At 33.3% G+C, this 21,604-nt stretch overlaps 2 protein-coding genes and 1 long non-coding RNA gene across 3 annotated transcripts; all 3 read right to left on the bottom strand.

Moving 5' to 3' along the window:
* Positions 1-650: 650 nt before the first annotated feature.
* Positions 651-2,004, bottom strand: LOC145090507 (small ribosomal subunit protein uS12). Its single transcript, XM_079028682.1, has 4 exons — positions 1,871-2,004; positions 1,366-1,521; positions 1,145-1,271; positions 651-960 (listed from the first exon to the last, which is right to left on the bottom strand). Exons 1-4 carry the CDS (start codon positions 1,873-1,875, stop codon positions 820-822), a joined length of 429 nt encoding a protein of 142 aa, XP_078884808.1. The 5' UTR covers positions 1,876-2,004; the 3' UTR covers positions 651-819.
* Positions 2,005-10,466: 8,462 nt separating this feature from the next.
* Positions 10,467-13,039, bottom strand: LOC145090496 (protein IQ-DOMAIN 2-like). Its single transcript, XM_079028677.1, has 6 exons — positions 12,875-13,039; positions 12,310-12,386; positions 11,994-12,227; positions 11,677-11,898; positions 11,358-11,477; positions 10,467-11,281 (listed from the first exon to the last, which is right to left on the bottom strand). Exons 2-6 carry the CDS (start codon positions 12,382-12,384, stop codon positions 10,685-10,687), a joined length of 1,248 nt encoding a protein of 415 aa, XP_078884803.1. The 5' UTR covers positions 12,385-12,386; positions 12,875-13,039; the 3' UTR covers positions 10,467-10,684.
* Positions 13,040-17,700: 4,661 nt separating this feature from the next.
* On the bottom strand, positions 17,701-19,814 carry LOC145069163 (uncharacterized). Its single transcript, XR_013689328.1, has 3 exons — positions 19,375-19,814; positions 18,426-19,214; positions 17,701-18,277 (listed from the first exon to the last, which is right to left on the bottom strand). It is a non-coding gene; the product is annotated as an uncharacterized LOC145069163 (long non-coding RNA).
* Between the last annotated feature and the right edge of the window lie 1,790 nt (positions 19,815-21,604).

Genomic DNA, 21,604 nt, shown 5'->3' with positions numbered 1-21,604 from the left:
GAAATAATTTTGTTTTAGGATAGAACAAATAATCTACAGGATATGAATGAATAGCAAAATACATCAAATGATTAAAAAAAATATAAACAATGTATGCATTCTAAAGTAAATTGTCCATTTAAGTTACACGACTATCTTACATCATTAAATTTATCTAAAATTGAATCTGAACTGAAAAGCTTAATGAAATCTTTCATATTGCCCAACAAAATTAAGTAATCACAAAAAAATGCAATTAAAAGCATACTCTTAAATTCTTGTACAAAACAAACTTATATGTAATATGATAATACAAATAATTAATTCATAGCAACAAGTAATAAACTAATTTATTTAAACCCTACAATAAAATAATAAAATCAATGCAAACCTAAATCGGTAAGAAGTAAGCTAAAAATTACCTATGATATAAAATAAAAACAAATAATCGAGTAATTAAGATAATAAAAAGTATATGCTAACCTCGAATAATTAATTAATTCGAAAAGGAAATTAAAATGAAATCCGAAACAGTGAGGGAAACTATTCAAAGTATATTTAGAACTTTTAGCTGTTTCTTTCGCCCAATTAAAATTATAGGGAAGTTAGACATCCAAAACAAAAAAAAAAAAAAAGGATTTACCATATTTTTAGGTAGATAAAGATGGTGATTGGACAAAACCACATGAACAATTTATGTAAAATACTTCAAAAATAAGTACACACTACCGAAATTAATGATGCATTGTCTGCAAAACAAGTCATAAAGACAACAATACCATTTAGGCTCTTTGAAAAAAGTATGAAATTTAATAACAATGTAAACCACCTCTTCAAAACTTAAGATCTTGGCTTCTCCTTCTTCTCCTTGAAAAGAGCCAAAAGAGATACACCAGAAACCTTCACAACCTTAAACCTAACTCCAGGAATATCTCCCACAGCATGCCCCTTTCTCCCAAATCCAGCAATCAAGACTTCATCCTATCATATTACAAGATTTACAAGTCAATATAAATAAATGTTAAACTAAATATTAGAGAAGATGCATCAAATTTGCTGAAAAATATCGACTCCATGGCTGCTTCTTTATCATGGTTGTTTCCTTTTTTATATGAGTACTGATGTTATTGTGTTTATATAAAATGTCAAAGAAAAAGAAACATACATTCTCTTCAATGTAGTTCAAGCAACCATCGTTGGGAACAAAAGCAGCAATCTTCTTTCCATTCTTGATGAGTTGAACTCTAGCACACTTTCTGATAGCAGAGTTAGGCTGCTTAGCCTCAATACCACTGTAAAAAATGTATGGAAACTTGTTAATTCGTTATACTTCAAACCAAAAACTAGATGTAAAGTTGAAAACTTAAATAGGAAAAGAAAAATTACATCTTTTCAAGAACAATGCCTTTCGCATGAGAAGAACCAGCAAATGGCTTCTTCCATTCATTTCCAAGATGAGATTTCTTGTATGACTTGTCTGCCCATCTTTGTCGCCTGCGATGGGACTTTAGCTTGCGTCCAGCTCCCATTCCATGTGTTTTACTGTAAAATTGGAATCATTAAGATTATTGTAATTAAAAAGGTTGATATGAATCAAAATGTTTTCCATTGAATTCAAGAGCAACTACGAAACGCCAAAATCTATATACCAATCCTACTGGCAATGTCAATCGAACTATTTCTGTTTTTCATCAATTTCATAACAAAGCATACGAATCCGCCAAAAATCGGTTTATAGGTGTGTATATCAAGTTCGTTCGATCGATTAAACAAGGCTAAGTGGAAAATATCAATCATATGATTTTCATTTACTGTCATAAGATATACATAGACATATACAATCATATAGGTTAATAAGAAGATGAATTGCATCAATGGACATTATGCGTACCCCATGTTTGCGAGACGGAAGCGATCCGAATCAAGTTTTTGGCGAGCAACGTTCGGCTGCTTATAACCCTAATCGTGGATGATATGGAAGGCCAATGACGCTGAGTTATATATGAAAATGCATCTTATGTTATGGTAAAAGGGCTGCATTGGACTCTTATTAGTGGGCTTCCTTTAATTTTGAGCCTTATTGGAAGTCCACTGTAATTCTGTAAATGAAAAACTTGGCAACTACTTCTACTTCTCCCTAAAGACTAAATTACAAATTCATTTTTAATGACTTTGCAAGTTTTACTAAAATTTAGTCTAACATAGCTAGACGTGACCAAAAAAACCAGTTCACAAACCGAACCGGTCGGTGAACCGGAAACCGGTTCAGCCTTGAACCGAACCCCCGATGAACCGAACCGCTGGACCGGACCAATTCGCTATTTTGACCGTTAGGACCGGTTTAATAAGAACTGGTTTTTTGATCCGGTTTTGCATATGCCCGTTTTCTTGTCTTATTCTAATGGCTATATAGTTGTTTATGGCTGTTAGACACCCGATTTTTGGTCCCTTTTGGTCATATTCCCCAATATTTGATAGTATAAATAGCTATTAGATGTTTTGGGTTAACCAAACCTCAAAAAACCTCTCTTAATTCAAAAAACGCTCTTAATTCAGACAATGGATTTGGCTTCCATTGGTATTGGAGATTCATCAAACAATCCTACCGTTGTTAGCATCAAAGAAACAAATAGAAATCCAGCTATTTGGTGCAACTATGATTTGTGTGTAATGTCGAACGGTACAAAAAGAGCGCGATGCAAGAAATGTGGTGCTTTTTTTAATGAAGAAGGGAATTCGACATTGAAAACTCATATAACCAAAAGATGTCCCGCGGTGAAATTTGGGCCGGGACATAATCAAACAACAATGGCGAATGATGCAACATTGTGGAGTTATGATTTGAGTAAAGTTCGGGATATGATGGCGAAGTTCGTGATTCAAGAATGTTTGCCTTTTGACCACTTCGACAACAAACGATTGACTTCACTCATCCAAGATACTCTCCAACCACGATATTGTCACATGAGTCGTACTTCTATTAGACGTGATTGTATTGAAATGTGGAAACTTGCAAAAAATGAAATGATTTTAGGATTTCAATCTTTAGAAACCGGTGTGAATTTAACTTGTGATGTTTGGACGGCTCCTCACGGTTCACCGGATGCGTACCTTTGTGTTACCGCTCATTGGATTAATCCAACTAATTGGGTAATGATGAAGCGTACGATTACGTTTGAATTGTTTGAGTACCCGCACACCGATAGAAATTTATTTAAAATTTTAGATTGTGTGATCAAAACTTATAAACTTGAAGGAAATATTTTTTCTATATCTTTTGATAATGCTTCAAACAACACCGTCACGGTTGGACAACTAAAACTAAAATATAAACCAATTTGCGATGATGTTTTTTTTTCATAGTCGATGTGTTGCACATATCATTAATTTGGTTGTGCAAGATGGACTAACTAGCATTGAAACTATAAAAGATGGTTTCAAAGACATGCTAAAAGATATTTTTAGTTCTAGTAACGCTCGATATCATAATTATATGCAATTTTGTGTCGATGTGAATGCCCTCTTTTTAGGTCCGAATTGGGAAAATAATACCCGATGGAACTCCACTTGTAAAATGTTTGAATGTGCCTTACGTCAAAAAGATACTTTAAAAATGTTCCATGACAACCTTGCGGACCGTAATAAGGTTACGGCTTATCTGGAATCAAGTTGGGATACTATCAAACTTGTTACGGACATGCTTGATGTTTTTAAAAAAACAACTACTTTTTTATCGGGTGTTTATTATCCTATAAGTTGTTTAGTTTTAAACCAAATTTTTTTAATGTGTGCGAAAATAAATGAGTTTGAAATGAGGAGCACAATGTTTGCTAATATGATGAAACCGATGAAAGCAAAGTTAAAAAAATATTTCAAGAAACGCCTCCCATTATTACTTGTTTCGCCGCTTTGAATCCGGCTCTAAATGTTGGGGGGTTGAGACTTTAATTGAAAATATTTGTTACGATTTGGGTTTAATGGATGATGACATGGATTATGCATCAAAGGAAGTTCCAAAATTAAACAAAGTTTTTCAAAATTTGTTTGAAGTTTATTTAACAAAATATGGTTCAACAAACATTCATGACATGATGCAAAACACGGGGGCATCCGGATCCACTTCTCACCAAAATAACGAAACAATTAGGCTTTATAATACTTTGAGGAATGAAAATTCCAAACGAGCTCGGTCTAACACCCCAAGTAGCGAGCTCGGGAGGTACATTGGTTCCGATTTCTTGTCTCAAATGAGTATTCAAGAGTTTGAAAATTTTGATATCTTGACTTGGTGGAAAAGAAAGGAAACCCAATTTCCGATTTTAGCCGCTATGGCCCGTGATCTACTAAGCTCCCAAGCTTCTACGGTAGCTTCGGAATCGGCTTTTGACAATTTGGATGTTTTGTGTTTTTTATGTTTGAAGTTGTATTATGTATTTCCAATATAAAAAAACAAAAAAAATGAAAAAATGGTTGAAAATTGCTCCAAAAAATGTGTTGATTCAAGTTGAACAATTTTTTACATCCATTATGTTTTTCTACATATACACAAACATAAAATTTAAAACCAAAAAAAAAAAGTTAATACAGAAAAACATATGTATATTATTAAACAAAAAAAAAAAAAAAAAAAAAAAAAAAAAAAAACTTATGGCAAAATGGTCCATATGGACGTGTAGTATGTGTGTGTATATATGTAAGGCTTATAAGCCTTCCCAATCCCCCAATTCCCCAATCCACCTGCTGTGAAGACAATTTTTTTTTGGTTTATAACACTCTAGTGCAATATAATCTAAACAAAAAAAAACTCATTCCTATTTTACACTTATTAGCCAAAATATATATATATATATATATATATATATATATATATATATATATATATATATATATATATATATATATATATATATATATAGAAAAGCTTATTTGTGTCGAACCGGTTCTTGAACCGGTTTGGAACCGAACCGGTTTTGACTACGTTGACCGGAACCGAAACGGTTCAGAAAAAAAAAACCGGTTTTTGCATGCCTAAACATAGCTATCAAAATTACACATGATTACGCTTATATGTGATTTTAGCAAGTTGGGTTGCAATTTCAACTCATTTTCAGCCTTTTCCGGTCCAATAGTTTATAGATATAAAAGCCAATTTTATAAATTTGTCTTTACTAAAATCACAGATGACATGAAGCTACTTGCGATTTTGTGTGCTTTTTTCCAATAAAAGTCATGATATTTTGACTATGATTTTGTGCGTTTGATGACGAATTCTAATATTTTAACTACCATTGCATACATTTTAGTTATAGATTATATGAAATGTAAAGTATGAGTTCTATTGTTCTTAATTTAAGTGTTTTTTCAGTTAAATTTGAACTAAAAATATGAGTCCTAATGTCAATGATTTGTTAGTTAATTTTAAAGGCTTTTGTAATTTATTTTTTAGTGTTTTTGGATACCAACCGAAATAAAACCTTGTAATAAAAAAAATACCATATGCTCCATATGACATGCTATATGCATCTACTTGAAAATTTAAGAGTAAATTGCACAAATGGTCCTTATGCTTTGGGGTAATTTGCGTGTTTAGTCCCTAACTTATTTTTTTAACTCGGAAAGTCGCTATTGTTTGTTTTTGTTACGCGTTTGGTCCCTACTGTTTGTTTTTGTTACACGTTTGGTCATTGTCTTATCTAAAAAGACTATTATTTAAATAGAAAAAAATGATATGGTATGTAAGGTAAGGTGAAGGAGTGAAGTTGGAGTGTTTTTATTTAAATAAATTAAAAAATCAAGGGCAAAATAGTCTTTTTAGGTAAGACAGGGATCAAGCGCGTAACAAAAACAAACAGTAGGGACCTTCCGAGTTAAAAAGATAAGTTAGGAACCAAACATGCAAATTACCTTAAACAATAGGGACCATTCATGTAATGTACTCAAAATTTAATTTAAATTTTTTGTGGCCATTCTAATTCTAAGGTTTTAGTGGGGCGGATCTCGTTGAGGAACATTCTGTGAACAAGTAAGATGTCCCTTGTCGGTACGATTACGTTCAAGAAGTGTTCAAATGCACTCATTCGAAATAAATCATGACGTGCACCTTCTACTCTGGTTAAATTTTACCAAAGTTTATTTCCCGAACTTTAATGTTTACATCTATGCTAACGTTTTTGTTTGAATACTAATTCTTTTATTATCTAATATTAACTACCATGCTTTCTAAAACTTGTAACAATTTACTGAATATAGCATGTCACCTACGATTGTACAAATTATTAATGCATGAGTGTGCATTAGTGACTTGTACTATTTAAGAGCAAATCATATTTTATGCACTAAATACAAGTAACTAACGCATGAAATCGCAGGTGGCACTCCTCACATGCGATTTTCCTGTCTAAAATTTCCTAAATGTATGGTTTTTTTAAGCAAAACTAATAAAATGTTTTCCTAAAAATATGAAATCTAATACAACAAGAAAATAGTAGATAACTTTCAAAATTATCAAAAGGAAAGTCTTCTTGAGCCATTAGAGGGTAGATATAATTTATTCTAGTTACTATGATTATGTTCTAATATGCTACAAGATATTTGTTGATCCTTATAATGTTTCTACGCACAATGTGCTCTATTATATTGTAATATTTGTGCATTGTATACAAAGTTGTTTTGAAAGGGTTTTCCTTAAAAGTTGAAATCACAACTGGCATAGAATCATCTATGATAGTGTGTTTTTTTTTCCAACGAAAATATGATATTATGACTATGATTTTGTGCATTTTAATTACAAAAATGACAAAATATTGATAAAGTTGATTAATGTTGAAAATGATTTAGCATCATATGTGTGCATACATTTTAGGACGCGTGCCCATGCGAGTCATTCATTATATCCATATGGGATTGACAATTATCATGTATATTGAAAGTGAGTTGATTTTTAGATAATCTTCATTATGAACAAGTGGGACTACTACCCATTGTGTGGTGTTTGTGTGTTGCTTCACAAACACCGAGTTTCGATTGAAAGGCATTGGGATATGTTTAGTTGGAATACATTTCTTCTTACATCATCCCATTGGTTATGTATGGAATACACTCCTTCATAACCGCATGATGTATGTTTGGAATACTCTCTTTCATGCACAAGCTTTTAACCATTAACAGTGAGGTTAGATTTATTGAGATGAAATTGGGATAGTTGCATATTACTGCTACTATGTTGGTGCTTTCCTTGATGTTGATTATTGATTTGATTTGACTACTCGCTCTTGGCCTAAATTTTTTTCGTGGCCTTTTAAGTTGATTTTGGGTTATTAAATCGTAATATGTTTTGATGATGTTTTAAACTACTTTTGAGGGTTGGTCTCGAGTTTGATGATTGTCATCATCACCGCTCTAACTGATTCAAAATAGAAGAATTCATTGCCTAACTTATTTTGACATATGTTCCGATTGAAGATAGAGTTAAAGAGTTGAAGACCCTTGATTGGACTTTGAGAAGATCATGATTTGTGTGGTGATCTTGAACAAGTGTTATGATATGTTTATTGTCAACGACCTTACTATTTTGAACTTATTAATGTGTTGTAAGTGTATTGGGACCAAAGACCATATATTTTACGCAACTACAGTTGATGAAATTTTTGAAAAATATGTATGTTTTGTTAAACATGTTTTCAAATAGAACCTAATGAGGGGTAATACACATGCTCATGTTGTCTCTCCCATACTATTTTTTTCTACTTTTTTGTACCTTTTTCATTATTTTTCAAATTTAACCCTAACTTGAAACTCCTAAAAACTTATGAGAGGATAAAATAAAAATTAAATGATTTACGTATTTCATTTACCATCAAATTTCAAACTCAAAGAGGAACAAATAGAATCATAGAGATTTAGAAATCGGTTTAGTTGCAAATTGAATTTTAGAACTTCAAATTTTAGAAATCAATATTTAGAACTTCTAGAACTTCATAAATTTAGATATCATGTCGGAAATGGATTAGCAAATCAGTTGAAAAAACAAACAATTAAAATTCGAAAAACTTAAAGATTATGAGAGATAGAATCGCAGTCTCATTAGGGGCTTCACTTCATCTTGGTCGTTTTGCTCTATCGTTTGGGAAATTGATGTCACTGATGCATTCGTTTTGACGTTCCAATACTTTTGTAATGTTGTTGAAGTCCTTCTAAATGATCGACATTAATTTGGGACCCCAAACCGGTTGGCCCTAAGCAGTTGCCCAAGTTGCCCTTTCTCACAAACCGACCCTATTGACAAGTACCTTAAATGTACAAAGCATAATTGGTCAAAATGCCAATAACTCAGGATTTCATGTGATTCGTGATTATGGGATGTTTAGTATTGTTTATTTGAAGTATTTATTGACTTATTTTTTTGGTTTGACACTAGTAATAAAGATTTTTTATTGTTTTTATAAATATATTTCATGAGCACTTATTGACTTAAATACAAAGTTTTTTTTATTAAGTCGCGTATTACTTACTTATTGACTTATTTAACGAGTCTTTTATAAGTTGTTTTATTATTAGACATAAAATAAAGTTTGTCAAACACTAACAATAATTTATCAACTTATTTAGTTTTGATACCGGATAAACTAATAAACACTTTTAGAAATAAATGTAAGTTGCTTTAAATAAGAAATCTCAAACACTCTAGTCAAGTGATTAAACCTACCACAATCTACATTGTTTTGATCTTAATCGCATTTAGCCAATAAATCAACATGATATCAAGAAGTTTTACATGTATATTTCTAAGAAACAAAATACATGTTCTAACCCATTGTTCCTAATACAAAATTATATTTACAATTAAAGGTTTACCATGATATCTTTTTGATAGACCCGGTCTAAACGGTGTGCGATATGGAAGACCGTCCAAGGCTCATTGTTCCCAATGGCCCAAAAATTATGTAGGCTATATAATATTAATATGTAATTACTCCGACACGGGAAGGAGCCAAATTTAAAGACCCAAATTTGAAGAAGATGCAATAACACACATATAATTATTATTGTTCATAAAAAAAATGGGCAGTTACAACCAAAATGGGGGACATCAAATCGACAAATGTAAATTGACAATCTATGAACCAATCAAACAACAATAGAATGGATCAGTGGATTAGACATCTCAATTTCTAAATATTCATCGTTAGAATTCCATTACATATAGAATCTTATTAACCATTCTTGGCAACATCCGTAAAGAGAAGAATTTCAAAAGCTTAAGTTATTATAGAATCACTTAAGTTTGTCGATATCAAAAGAAATGTCAAACGGTTTGACTACTTTATGTATGGATAAAGATATGCTAGACAAAATTGATCTTGATACTAATTTTTTAGAACGACAAAGAAAATCGTCTTACTTGGATTCGAACTCCTGGCAAACCACCGGATAGAAGGCACGCAACACAACTACGAACAAATGTTTCTTTATCTTGATATTATCACTAATAAAATTATTTCTAAAAAAAAGCTACAATAATTATTTAAAAAAATAATAATAGATTTTTTTAAATTGTTTGTCTATATTTGTGTCTTGTGTGGCTTTTTGTTTTCTCTCCGTGGTTGGTAACCCCAAAATATATTTGGAACAACCTCTTGGAGAAGCTTAGTTCAAGTTTGTCTATCTCAAAATTTTCGCTCATGTATATTGGATTCTATTCATGTATAATATAATAGAATAATTATCTTTACCATAATTATAGCATTATTCATATCATAAATAGTTATATTTTTGGTTAGCACTTTTAGTATATTAGATTAGTTATCCTTTCCATAATTATTGCATTACTCATATGGAAAATCAATCGAATCGCGATCAGCCGCGTCGGCTTTGTTCTTGATTCTGAATCGCCATTTCTTCTCTCCTTCACGCAAAAAGACTCGACTTGCTCCACTCCCACCTTTTCCCTGCCAAAGGCTACCTTGGTTTAGTTCTGTTTCCATTCTCCAAACTCCTTCGACAACGATCATATTCAAAATAACTTTTTCCATTTTCTTTTCAAAGACTAACCTAATACATGTGCCCTCCTTTTATCCGGTTGGGTTGTTGCTGTAATTTGGTAAAAAGTTCCAGGAATCTCCGTCGGAAATCTGTTAGATTGCTTGCCTATACAACATGCTCCGACGTGTCAGACTCATCTTCGGACACCAATGTGTTATGTCATCCTAATGAAAAACTCGGTAAGTTTAAGGTTATTAATAAAACCTTGGATCATTGGAAGAGAGAACGGATGAGTGCATTGTTATTCTCTCGTCAATTGAAAGAGTCTGGTTTTAAACATGATGTTGAAACTTACATGGCAATCATTCGATTATTGTGTCACTCGGGTATTGTATGCAAGGCTAAATCATTTGTTTATGTATGTCATTGATCAGCATATAAACAAGGAATCAGTTACGTTTTGAAATCTCTCGTCTGTTAGAAGGATTGATAGAAGAGAAATTAAGTATCACCTTAAAATTTGTTCTTATTAAAACACAACTATAAACCACAACCCACAATTCTCAAACAAATTAATTAAATGAACAACAATCTACTTTGACACCTATATATCTCTCTTTGCAAACTTTTCTTATTTTGCTCCTCTATAAAGTATGAACCCTTGTGACATAACATAACACAATACTTTCTTCTTGTTTCACCAAACTAACGACTTACAACTTTCTCAAATGACCATGGAAGTGCTGTTTTGCATCCTTGGTGGGCCTGAATGGCGCCTCTGCCTACCCGTGGGTTCGGCAAATGAAAGCCGCTTCTTTGGGCCCAACTCCTTTTCCGGGCTAATCGGGCCCAACAAGCTTTGTCCCCTCCTCGTTCGCGCCTTTGCTGATTTCGTTTGTGCCATGTAACTAGGAACAGATACAGAGCTATCAATGCTTTCATCATCTCTCACAGAAGACCCCGCGATGCTATGCCTTCTATTCATCTCAGATTTTACAGTTCCAACACTTCTCGAGTCCTCATCCAGGCCCGACCCGAAGGCCCGCGGGCCAGGCCCACGCTTCGATTTCCGTGATGCAACTGGAACGCTTCTTGACTTTGGAGTTGAAGGAATGGTGATGAGCTGGCGACAAGCATAAGATTTTGCGATTTCAACCCCGGTCATGTTGATACCGTTTTTAACAGACGAATGATCTTTCTCGCCCCGTGGGTTCCAGGCCCTGCCCGCCATGTATCGCTCTAACCAACTCCAACCCCATTGGGGATTTGTGGGGTCCATGAAGAGCAAGTTTGTTGTTCTTGATGACTTCTTCCATGGTTGCTGTTTAAAAAAAAAAAGTAGGATGCTATAGTAAACAAATAAATAAAATACATTGCTATTTCTAGGATTTATATACCTGATGAGAAAAGGAATAAGCCATGGCCCGTTCCCGTCTCATAGTTGCTTCATACTTGCTTAACAATTTTGCTTCAATTTGTTCCTTCGACTGCAAGCTATCATTCCAATCTTCTCCCATCTGCGATAACATTTGATTATATCCATTAATATGATTATACAGATTAAAAACTAGTAGGCATACCCGTACTAGGTAACCAATATTGGTACCTGGTACTAGTACTAGGTAACCAATATTGGTACCGGGTACCAATTCTGGTACCCGGTACTAGTACCAGATACCGGTTTTGTACTGGTATCCGGTACTATTACTTACTGACCTGTAAACTTTCGAGTTCTTTTGCTTGTTTTTGTAGGAGTTGTCTCTGGAGAGTTTGATTCTCTTCGGACATTCTGATCCTCCTAGAATTTATTTGACACTGCACACGAGATAGATTTTGCATAGATTTGAGCGTGTTAGCAATTTGTCGATTGGCAGTTGGCCCATCAACTAATGTTTTCAATCTAACGAGTCCTCTCAGGGCCCTAAACGCCCTCCTCGCCTGAAAATATGAAAAGAGTAAATTCATCACATAACTAATAATAATAAGCTTTCTGAAAATCTTTACAAGAGTGATTTGATACAATAAGAGCATACCAAGTACCCTCGAAAAGCTGTTTGAATCCTGATAGTTGCTATTTCATCCATTGATTTTCCTGAATACCGAGTCAACTCAGTGAGTCGAGAAGGCTGAGCTGCCAGTACTTTTGGTTGCTCATCCGCCACTTCAATCGGGTTTACTTCTGGTGGCGGAGGATGACGAGATACACTGGCGGGTCCTACATTAGGTACTGAAGGTGTTTCGTCCCTAAGCGCTTTCTTCTTTGATTTCTGGAAATAATCAATGAATTTATTGTTAATTAATTAGAAATTTAGCTCGATAATGTTGTGATGGATCATGTTTGTATCAAACCTGGTTTTTCTTTTCCTTCGTGTTAGGAGTTAGAGCCTTTTTAATGGAAGATAACCAGCTTCCTTTCTTCCCCATCGCTGTAAATATAGTTTCAAAGAAATTTGTTATGATATCATTCCATAAAAAGATAGAAATTTTGACATAAATTACTTCTCAAAATCAAATTTTGACATGAATTATGAATTTAACACCATTTTTTCCAGACTTTCCAACTTAATTTGTATGGATCTTGATCTAACACTTCCACCCCCTAACTAACCACCTTCGGTTACAATTAAATTCTAGCATTACTTTCAGAAAATAATAAAAGATTGGTTAAACTTCAAAAGAATTATCTGGATCGAGGACATTATACCAAATCCGAATCCCAATTCATCAAGAACTTGAAGAAATGTAATGAATAAGATAGTTCAAGAGAATCACCAAGATCCAAGCAATTATGCGACACCCACAAGCATATGAACATCAACAATAACAATTTCAATCACATTACATACAGAAAGTGAAATTCACACAGCTGCAGCTAAGAATCAAACCTCAAGAAATTAAAAAAATGGGAACTTGCCTGTAAATGTAACCGATTTAGATCTTTGTGGGCTTCTTTGTTCTTGTAATCTGCAGTGTTGGATCACATGGTGATGTAGAAGTTTGAACCCTGGGGGGAAACCAGATCTTGGCAAGCAGAAAACTTCAAATATGAGATTTGGGAGGAACGACAGCTGATTTTGCTACGATTGACTATTGAAGGCTTGAAGCAAGTGGGTCCTCTAATTTATTTTTACTTTTTTGTTTTTTTTCGGGTAATATATGCATATTAATCCCATTGTTATATTTAAGAGAAAATTAGTAAAATAACCATTTTTACATTTTTAGTGGTTGTTTGAATAATTTAACTATGAAAATCGAAGTTTTGTAGAATAACCATAGGATCCGTAGAAGGTGCTCCGCGGATCGACTAAATCCTTTGAGGAACCGGAACAGCTCTGCGGATCTGAGGTGGCATCGCTAAACGACAATTTTTTTTCCGGGGTTTTAAGGATCCGTAGAGGCGTCTCTACGGATCTTCTAAATGCTCTGCGGATTCTTAATTTCTTTGCGGATCTGCGATTCCACCTTACTCGAACGCAGTAGGCTTTGGTTTAGGCTTTAGGCAGTCGATTCGCAGAAGGAAGCTACAACGTTGATTCTTGATCGTAACGGACACAACAATGTCGAGGCGAGCTCGATTCGTGGAGCAACTGCACTCCGATGTGTTATCCGATGGATATGGAACTCAAGTAATATTTCAATTTTTTTTTCTAATCTTTGTATAAACTCGGAAGTAGAAATTGATTATATGAATTGGAAATTGATAGGTTAAATGTTATATATAAACATGTATGTTTGTTAGGGTGTAAGGACTGGAATCGAAGAAATATGAAATCAATTTTGCACTGTTTTTCGTCATGAACAGATCCGCAGAGGCCCTCAACTCAAGAACATATCCGCAAAGGAGCCCTCTGCGGAACGAGAAACGCCTCTGCGGAACAATATAATTTTTTTTCGATTTTCTATAATTATTATCTCTTAAAATGGATTATTGTCTCTTAAAATGGAACATTGAATATTGAGATAATTTTATGTTGATTATATGTAAATTAATATTAAAATCGATTTCCAATTATTTATGTAATTTAAAGAAAAACATTGAAAATTTCTATAATGATTATTAAAATGGACCATTTATGTAAAATTTATAATATATATGGGACCATTCTTTTAAAATTCTCTAAATTTGTTATAAAAAAGGGACAATTTATTTTGAAAGATAATTATTCATCGTAAACCATTGTATAAAAAGTTATAGAATAAAAACATTATTTTTGTTGCTTAAAATTGTTAAAAAACAATATATAAGTACAATGCTATAAAAATAAAGTACAATGCTATTTAAAGTTACTTTTCAGTATTATTTTTTAAAGTTTGACATATATGTTTAATCTTTTGCAGCATAGTTTGCGTGGATGGGCTGTAGAATGTACTTTTAAAGGGGCGTTGGGGACTGTGTTGAAAAAGTATATTACAAAACTAAATAGTAGGAGAGGTGAATTATTTTGAGAGACAACTTATGTGATCTTCATTGGTATGCCCACCCCGAATGGTGACCTGATGCTCTGTTATTTGATGATGTTGCATGAGGTTCGTGATGTAGAGGTAGCCAGGGTTGGGAAGTTTGGTTCGAGTTACAAGGCATATGGTGAAACGGAATTTTGTTTGATTAGCGGTTTGAGATTTGGACCGTATGTTGATATAACAAATACAAAAGTCAGCATAAGTTCAACATTAAGGAATCAGTTGTTCCCTAATGTAAGAGATGAAGATTTACGGCTGAAAGATTTAGAAGACTACATAAATGGGCCATCATTCTCGACGTGTAGCGATGAGGATGCGGTAATGGTTATGCAAATGATGTTTTTTTTGAGGGGTCTCATAGGACGAGACGACAATACGTGCATTCCGCCGGCAGTGTATGAGCTAGCCAATAGTCAATATAATTGGAACATGTATTAAATTTATTATTTATTTATGAATACTTGATGATTTATATTAATTATAATGAGTACGACATGTTTGTGTGGGGTACGTATTTGTGGAGGTATAGTGAAACACAATTACGATTATGGTTTGGTAAAATCAATAGATATTTACGAGATAATGAGAGTGTGGGTTACACGAAGATGATAAAGTATACGGTGACCGGTTTTCAGCTTCATTTTAAGGTTAGTTTTAGGTGCAATTACTTATATTTTTTAAGTGCTTATAGGTTTGGAGAAAGCATAATTTTTTCTCGTAATACTACGTATGGATTTTGGAGACATTTCCAGAAGCTTTGAGGTTTGCTCATCACACAGAAAATGAAATTCCAAGAATGAGGGCATGGAGAATAAAAACACAATTATCTCTCGAGCAATGTTTACGTATATTAGACGTTTCAATGGTATAATTATACATTCCTTATATTGATTATATATAGTTAAAAATTACAACAATTTTATATACTTAAATTTAAAAGTTAAATTTTACAGGAAAATAAAATCTCACGTATTTTTGAACCAACGCCTGTTGAGATCCATTTGTCATTCTTTGTGCGTTATATAAATTGGACTCTAGACAAAGTGCAGTCGCCACCGCAACAACAGAGTCCTCCTAAGGAGCGGTCTCCATCACCGCAACAACAGAGTTCTCTTAAGCAACGGTCTCCATCACCACAACAACAGAGTCGTCCTAAGCAGCGGTCTGCATCACCTCACCCGTCTCAGTTTCAGGAAGCAAACTACACCTCAGGCTCTCATTTTCGGGGAGCAGATTACACCTTAGCTTCTCATTTTTAGGAAACATACCACAAACCTACAGAAGACAGTAAAATAGACATGTTATTTGGCAATGTTACTCAATTGAAAACCACAATCGAGCACTTTGGGAAGAGAATGGATAAATGGGAAAAGATAAACAATTTGGTGTGAACAATATGGAAAATGTGGATGCGTGGGAAGCATTTTTTTTGTGGTTTAGATCCCGAGTCAGGCCATATGTATGTGCAGACGCCACCATCTGGTGTTGAAGTTGAGGATAACACAGTTACACCGTTAAAAGGGCAGTTAAAAATGAAATCGAAATTTTGTAGGGAGCCTTACACACAAGTATAAAATTAAGTAATTTCTATTTATATAGTATATAACTGTTCCAAATTAATTAACATATTGATTTTGTAGATTCCATCGATAGAAGCATTGAAGAACAGAAAAGTGAAAAAATCGTAGAAGTCCAATAACATAGGAAAACGACCATTACTATTGAACGGTTATCTGGATAGTGATAATGAATTTTGGAAATTGTGGGGAAAGAACATGGGAGCGGTATTTTTGGAGCATAGACTTTTAAAAGGTATTGAGATGAATTGAGAATTTTGGTCAAGTTTACTTGGTATTGGCTCTAGATGGTTGCTCTATGAGGTAACACACATCCCTTATTTTATATTATAAAAAGTGTTGGATAATTAATTGTACAAAATGAATTTTTTTTCTAACACGTAACATTTGGTTATCTGGACGTCCCTGCTCAAGGAAATAAATTTGTCAGCTGGTAAGTGGACGATTATTAATCCTGATGGCACGACTTTGGAACCTGAAAAACAACATTATTTGAGGTGTGTAGCAGCCAGGATGGTTGATGGACCACATTTGAATAATATTGATCGGGTTAGTATATTTACTTATATGTCATATATATATATATATATATATATATATATATATATATATATATATATATATATATATATACTAGTCATTTACCCGCGCCAAGCAACGAGTATTTTCTTTTGTTTTGGCAATTAGTTTATATAGACGATTAGTTTCGATAATTAGGTTCTAGAGGTGTTATTTTCTTTTGGGTAAATGGTTTTCTTTCATCTATAAGTCTTTTTATGTGGGTAGATAGTAGTTTTTTTTTAAATTGTTTCCTTTTTATAACATGACATTTCAAAAAACATGCTTCGGCAAATAGTTTTATAGTGACGATTTGTTTCTTTATGTTGGAAGGTAAATATTAATTGTAGTGAAGTGTTTAGGATGATTGTTTTCAATAAGTTATATTTTATTTAAATACTATTTGTTTATAATAAAAACTATACTATATGTTATAAGGCACACTACAATTAAGTACAACTAAGTGCCTTTGAATAAAAGAACAAAATTAAACTAAACCAAATAAAAATATAACTATATGATGCAACATAATAAATAGATCCTGTATCAACAGTGAATATATTAAAATATGATTTTCTTTACGTGATTTTCTACTATAAATGTGATAATGAAATCCTAATGTTATGGCAACCTATTTACGATAAGTTCATCAAACAATAAACTATTGGTTTTACTCCACACAATTTCCTAAAAAATTGAAAATTTTAACCATTAAATCAATACAACCAACATATTTAAAATTTTATTCAATTATGAACTTTAATACAATTAAAGTCAACAAAAGAAAATTTTATTTTGTTGAAAGTATCTTAATTCCAATTATCACAGATCATGTTCGAAGTTTGTTGCTTTCCTGTCCTTTATACCAACAATTTGATCAATTCCAAATATCCAAGACCATTTCCTTTTGTGTTTGCGATGAATGTGTCTTCTCTTTAACACCTTCTCATCTTCCACCAAGACCATTTCCTTTCCTATGACATTTAACACCTATACAACTGTATTAATGTCATCAAGATACAAATAATATTCATTGCTATAATTGGATAAATTTATTCAATGTAAAATGTCTTAATAATTAAAATATTGGAAATACAATCACGCATAAACTTACATACATCCTGTCTTTATACTCCTAAGTTAAAAGTTTTATATATTGTATAAATCGAAGTAGGTTGTTATTTCTTTCATTTTTCCTTATTATCTAAGGTTAAATGCTTCAACTAATATTCTCGTAACCCTTTTGGTCCTTAAGTAAATTGAAGTATATATTAAGAAAATGAATGCAAGACACTTGAAAGAAGCTAAGAACAAACCAGAACCAATCTATCAATTGCAACATGCTAAAGACTGTTTAATGTTTATACAACTGCAGGATTAAATCATGTTTCCATGCAAACATACGAAGATTGCTAGATAATACCTAAAAATAGAGTAATAATCCCAATTATGTACAATATAAAAATCATTCAGTTCAGTAAAATAAAATGGTATTTGGTTGTTTTTCATGTAAAATCACATTTATAATCTTCCCATGTAAATTAATAGGCTTTTACAAAATAAGGAAAAGAAAAATCACCGATAGAAATATCTTGACATGCTTTGTATACATAACTTCATTTTTTCCCTTCTAGAATTTTAGTCCATTTCAGGACCTATTGTTGCTTGATACTCCATTCATAACTTCATCTTCAAGTATAAATCTTTGTTCAAGTCTTTACCTTCAAAAACCATTATAAACCACAATAAAATATAAATGGATAAAAGAATTTGAACTATGACTAAAACATGGAAATTATTTACACCAGTAAAAAATTAGGATCGATGGAAAGTTAGAAAAATGAAATAAGTCGAGATAAGATGTACTACCAGTTTGAGCCCATTAAAACCTCAATTCAAGTCCTCTTATACTTCTCGGTCTTCGTGGGGAAAACTTATTCCAAATTTATGTCATTAAAACCTTTGATGCACTCATCTAGCTTGGAAGACACATAACCAAATTGATACAAAAGAATTTCTTTGGTTATTACCCAGTTTTCAAAAGACTTTTTATAATTGGAAACCTAAAAATTACATAATCTATATCTTAAAATGAAATTAAGCAAACTGAAAAAAAAAATCATGAACCAGGGATTTAAATAAATCAATATTCAAATGATTGAAAATAAATTTAATCAAATCATGAACCAATCTCTTACTTTGTTGAAGGTACAAAAGATTTGCAATTGCCCATTATTATCTCAGCTTGAATCAACAAAAAAACCCATAGCTGATTTGTATCTCCATAGACAAATGACAGGTTATGGATGATGAATCAATTTAATAGAAAATAAAGAATCGCTAAAAGTGTTAGAACAGTAGAAAAAATCTAAAATTTTCAAAAAATCATAGAATTTCCAACATTTAGTTTTTTAAGAAACCATCAAATTATTTATGTAATTTTGACTAAATATCACATATCACATTAGTAATAAAATGGAACATACCTTAAGATAATGGATCATATTATCCACTTGAATGTGATAGTATGTTAGAATGTCGTTTGTATGTAGCAAACCCATTCTTTTGTTATATTACCTGAGTGATAAAGGGGCTCCAAAGTAATATAACTCTACTTTAGTTTAATCAAAATCATAAAAAACATCCCCACTCATCTTCCTGAAACACGAAAAAATCAGAGAAAAAACGATTTCATAACCTGAAGCATTTTTATTGTGAAAATGATTTCAAAACATGGAGATATAGGGTTTTAGTAGCAATGCTGACAAAGGGTATGTGAAAAGAAAAGTGTTCCCAAATATGAAGATTCAGAAGGTACCTTGGTGAATTCGAGTAAACAGAATGCACAAAGAAGAAAAGGTAGAGAGCTGTTGCAGAGCAGGACGGAGAAGGACGAAAAAGCAGATTCTCGGCTTACATGGATAACCTCGCACACAAATACGTAACACAAAACACCTTGACATTCTCATTCTTCAATTAATTTAAAATATGTGTATCATTCTGGGTTTTTGTTTTTTGTTTTTAACCATTGTATTATGATGGAAATAGAGGATGCACACACACACACACACACACACACAGAGAGCTGACCTTGGCGGCTCTTTAGATGTTAAGGCACATAATTGAGTTGTGGCGGTGGTGGAGTGTGGCTAGGGTTTATGGAGAATGGGAAGCAAAATGGCGGTGAGATGCTACATATAAGGGAAGGAGGCGAGATGGGAGAGATAGTTACCAATTCAAAAATCAATATTGAACTGAAAAGAAAATCACCGAAATACTGGGGTTTTCAAGGAACTGGGTCAAACGACGGGAAGATCACCAAACATATAGGAAAGGTAAGTATATATATGCAACTTGGTCAATAAATCATCGTGATTATTATTTTGACTTTTTCAAATATTGACCAAACCAATATTCATGATTTGCCAATGCATAAAATGATTGTAAACAATGTATAAGGGCTTGTATGAAAAACCCCAACTTTCGTATTTCTGAAAGACCCACACTTTCATACTTCACAATACTATTACTCCAAAACATGCTACTTGCATATTCATAAAAACAATATTTTACATTGATAAAGAGGTTACAAACTACTGGATACAAACCGACTATTACAAAGTGTTATATATTACATAACTACCCAGGATATTGTAATTTATACAAACATAAACTGAAGTAGAAAAGTATTATTACAAACTATTCTAATTCTTTCAACAATATATGATTATACTGGTTACTTATCACCTGCAATTGTAAAATATTGATAGGGTAAGCGGTGACGCTTAGTGAGTTCAATAATAGATACAATATAATGTTATGTCATATATATACTTCAATATGGCAGAAGCAAAGAGAATCAAGGAGCAACAAAGGCATATGTAAATCATGTGTTAAGCTTTCCATATCAAACAATGACTTGATTCAAAGGTATACAATCAATGAGACATAACAATTTCCATACTTGATATACATCAATAAAGCTTCGGCCCAAATGGCATAGAAGACATAAGATTTCTGATTAACATCCTGGTAGATTTCAAGTTTATAGCTCTGTCTAACCATTTGCCAATGCCATAGAATAGAAGTCATTCTCTTACGGAGACATGCTCTACATGGCGCCAGAGGCTACGTACTAGTACCAATGTGAATCTAAGTCCTTTCACTGATCACATAGTCAAAGGTATTACTTTTGCTATAGAAATAGCGAATAAAATAACACGGGAAAATAACTCGGAATAATAACACTGAAAAGCACATAGCATATATAAAACATAACATACAATTGTTCCTATATATTGAACTCGCCTTGAATTAACCGGGGGTCAAAATAGTAATTTGGGCAGCGCTTTGGCTTTAAATATGACTTTCTATGTTGAAAACCGGGAGCTTAATTGAAAACCGGGCTCTGCGAAGATAGGGCTTCAAAACCGAAAAGATAAATTTTTTGGGCTTCTCGGGCACTTCGTGGCGTATTTCGGGGATTTTAATCGATACCGGGGCTTCGGGGAATTTTAATATAAAGAAAATATGGAAAAAGGGGTAAAATATGGCAATTTTTAAAGATTACCCGGGAAGGCTCGCAGCCCTCCTTTTATAGGGCCGAGGTTCGGAGGGTGCGCTGGCAGAAGGAACATACGGCATCAGGAGGCGAAGGCAGATGGCGCAGCAGCGAGGCTCTGACGCAGCAGTCGGCTCGGATGCGAGGGTCGGACGCCAGACGGCTCGGCTCGGACGGCTCCAGCGGTGCGAGGCGCGTCGGAAGCTGGTTAGGCCGCGGCTTCGGATGAATCGGAAGGCAACACGCGTCGGATCCGGGTAGAGCGGCTACTGTTCATGCGAGATTCCCCGGGTCTTATCAATAATTTCTCGGAAATTGAACCCCGATCTTCTAAAATCCATAACTTTCGCATACGAACTCCGTTTTTGATGTTCTTTATATGCACGTGTAGGTAAAATTACGCTCTACATCTTTCGTTTAGACTTCGTCGGCTAATTTTGACTTTAATTTTTAAATTATTATTTTTAACAGACCGTGACAGGTAAAT

This window comes from Lactuca serriola, chromosome 1 (assembly GCF_051521515.1).
Source record: "Lactuca serriola cultivar US96UC23 chromosome 1, Lser_US96UC23_V15, whole genome shotgun sequence".
NCBI classification, from domain to species: domain Eukaryota; kingdom Viridiplantae; phylum Streptophyta; class Magnoliopsida; order Asterales; family Asteraceae; genus Lactuca; species Lactuca serriola.
The sequence above is the reverse complement of the archived record's forward strand: the minus strand, read 5'-3'. Positions and strand labels throughout refer to the sequence as shown.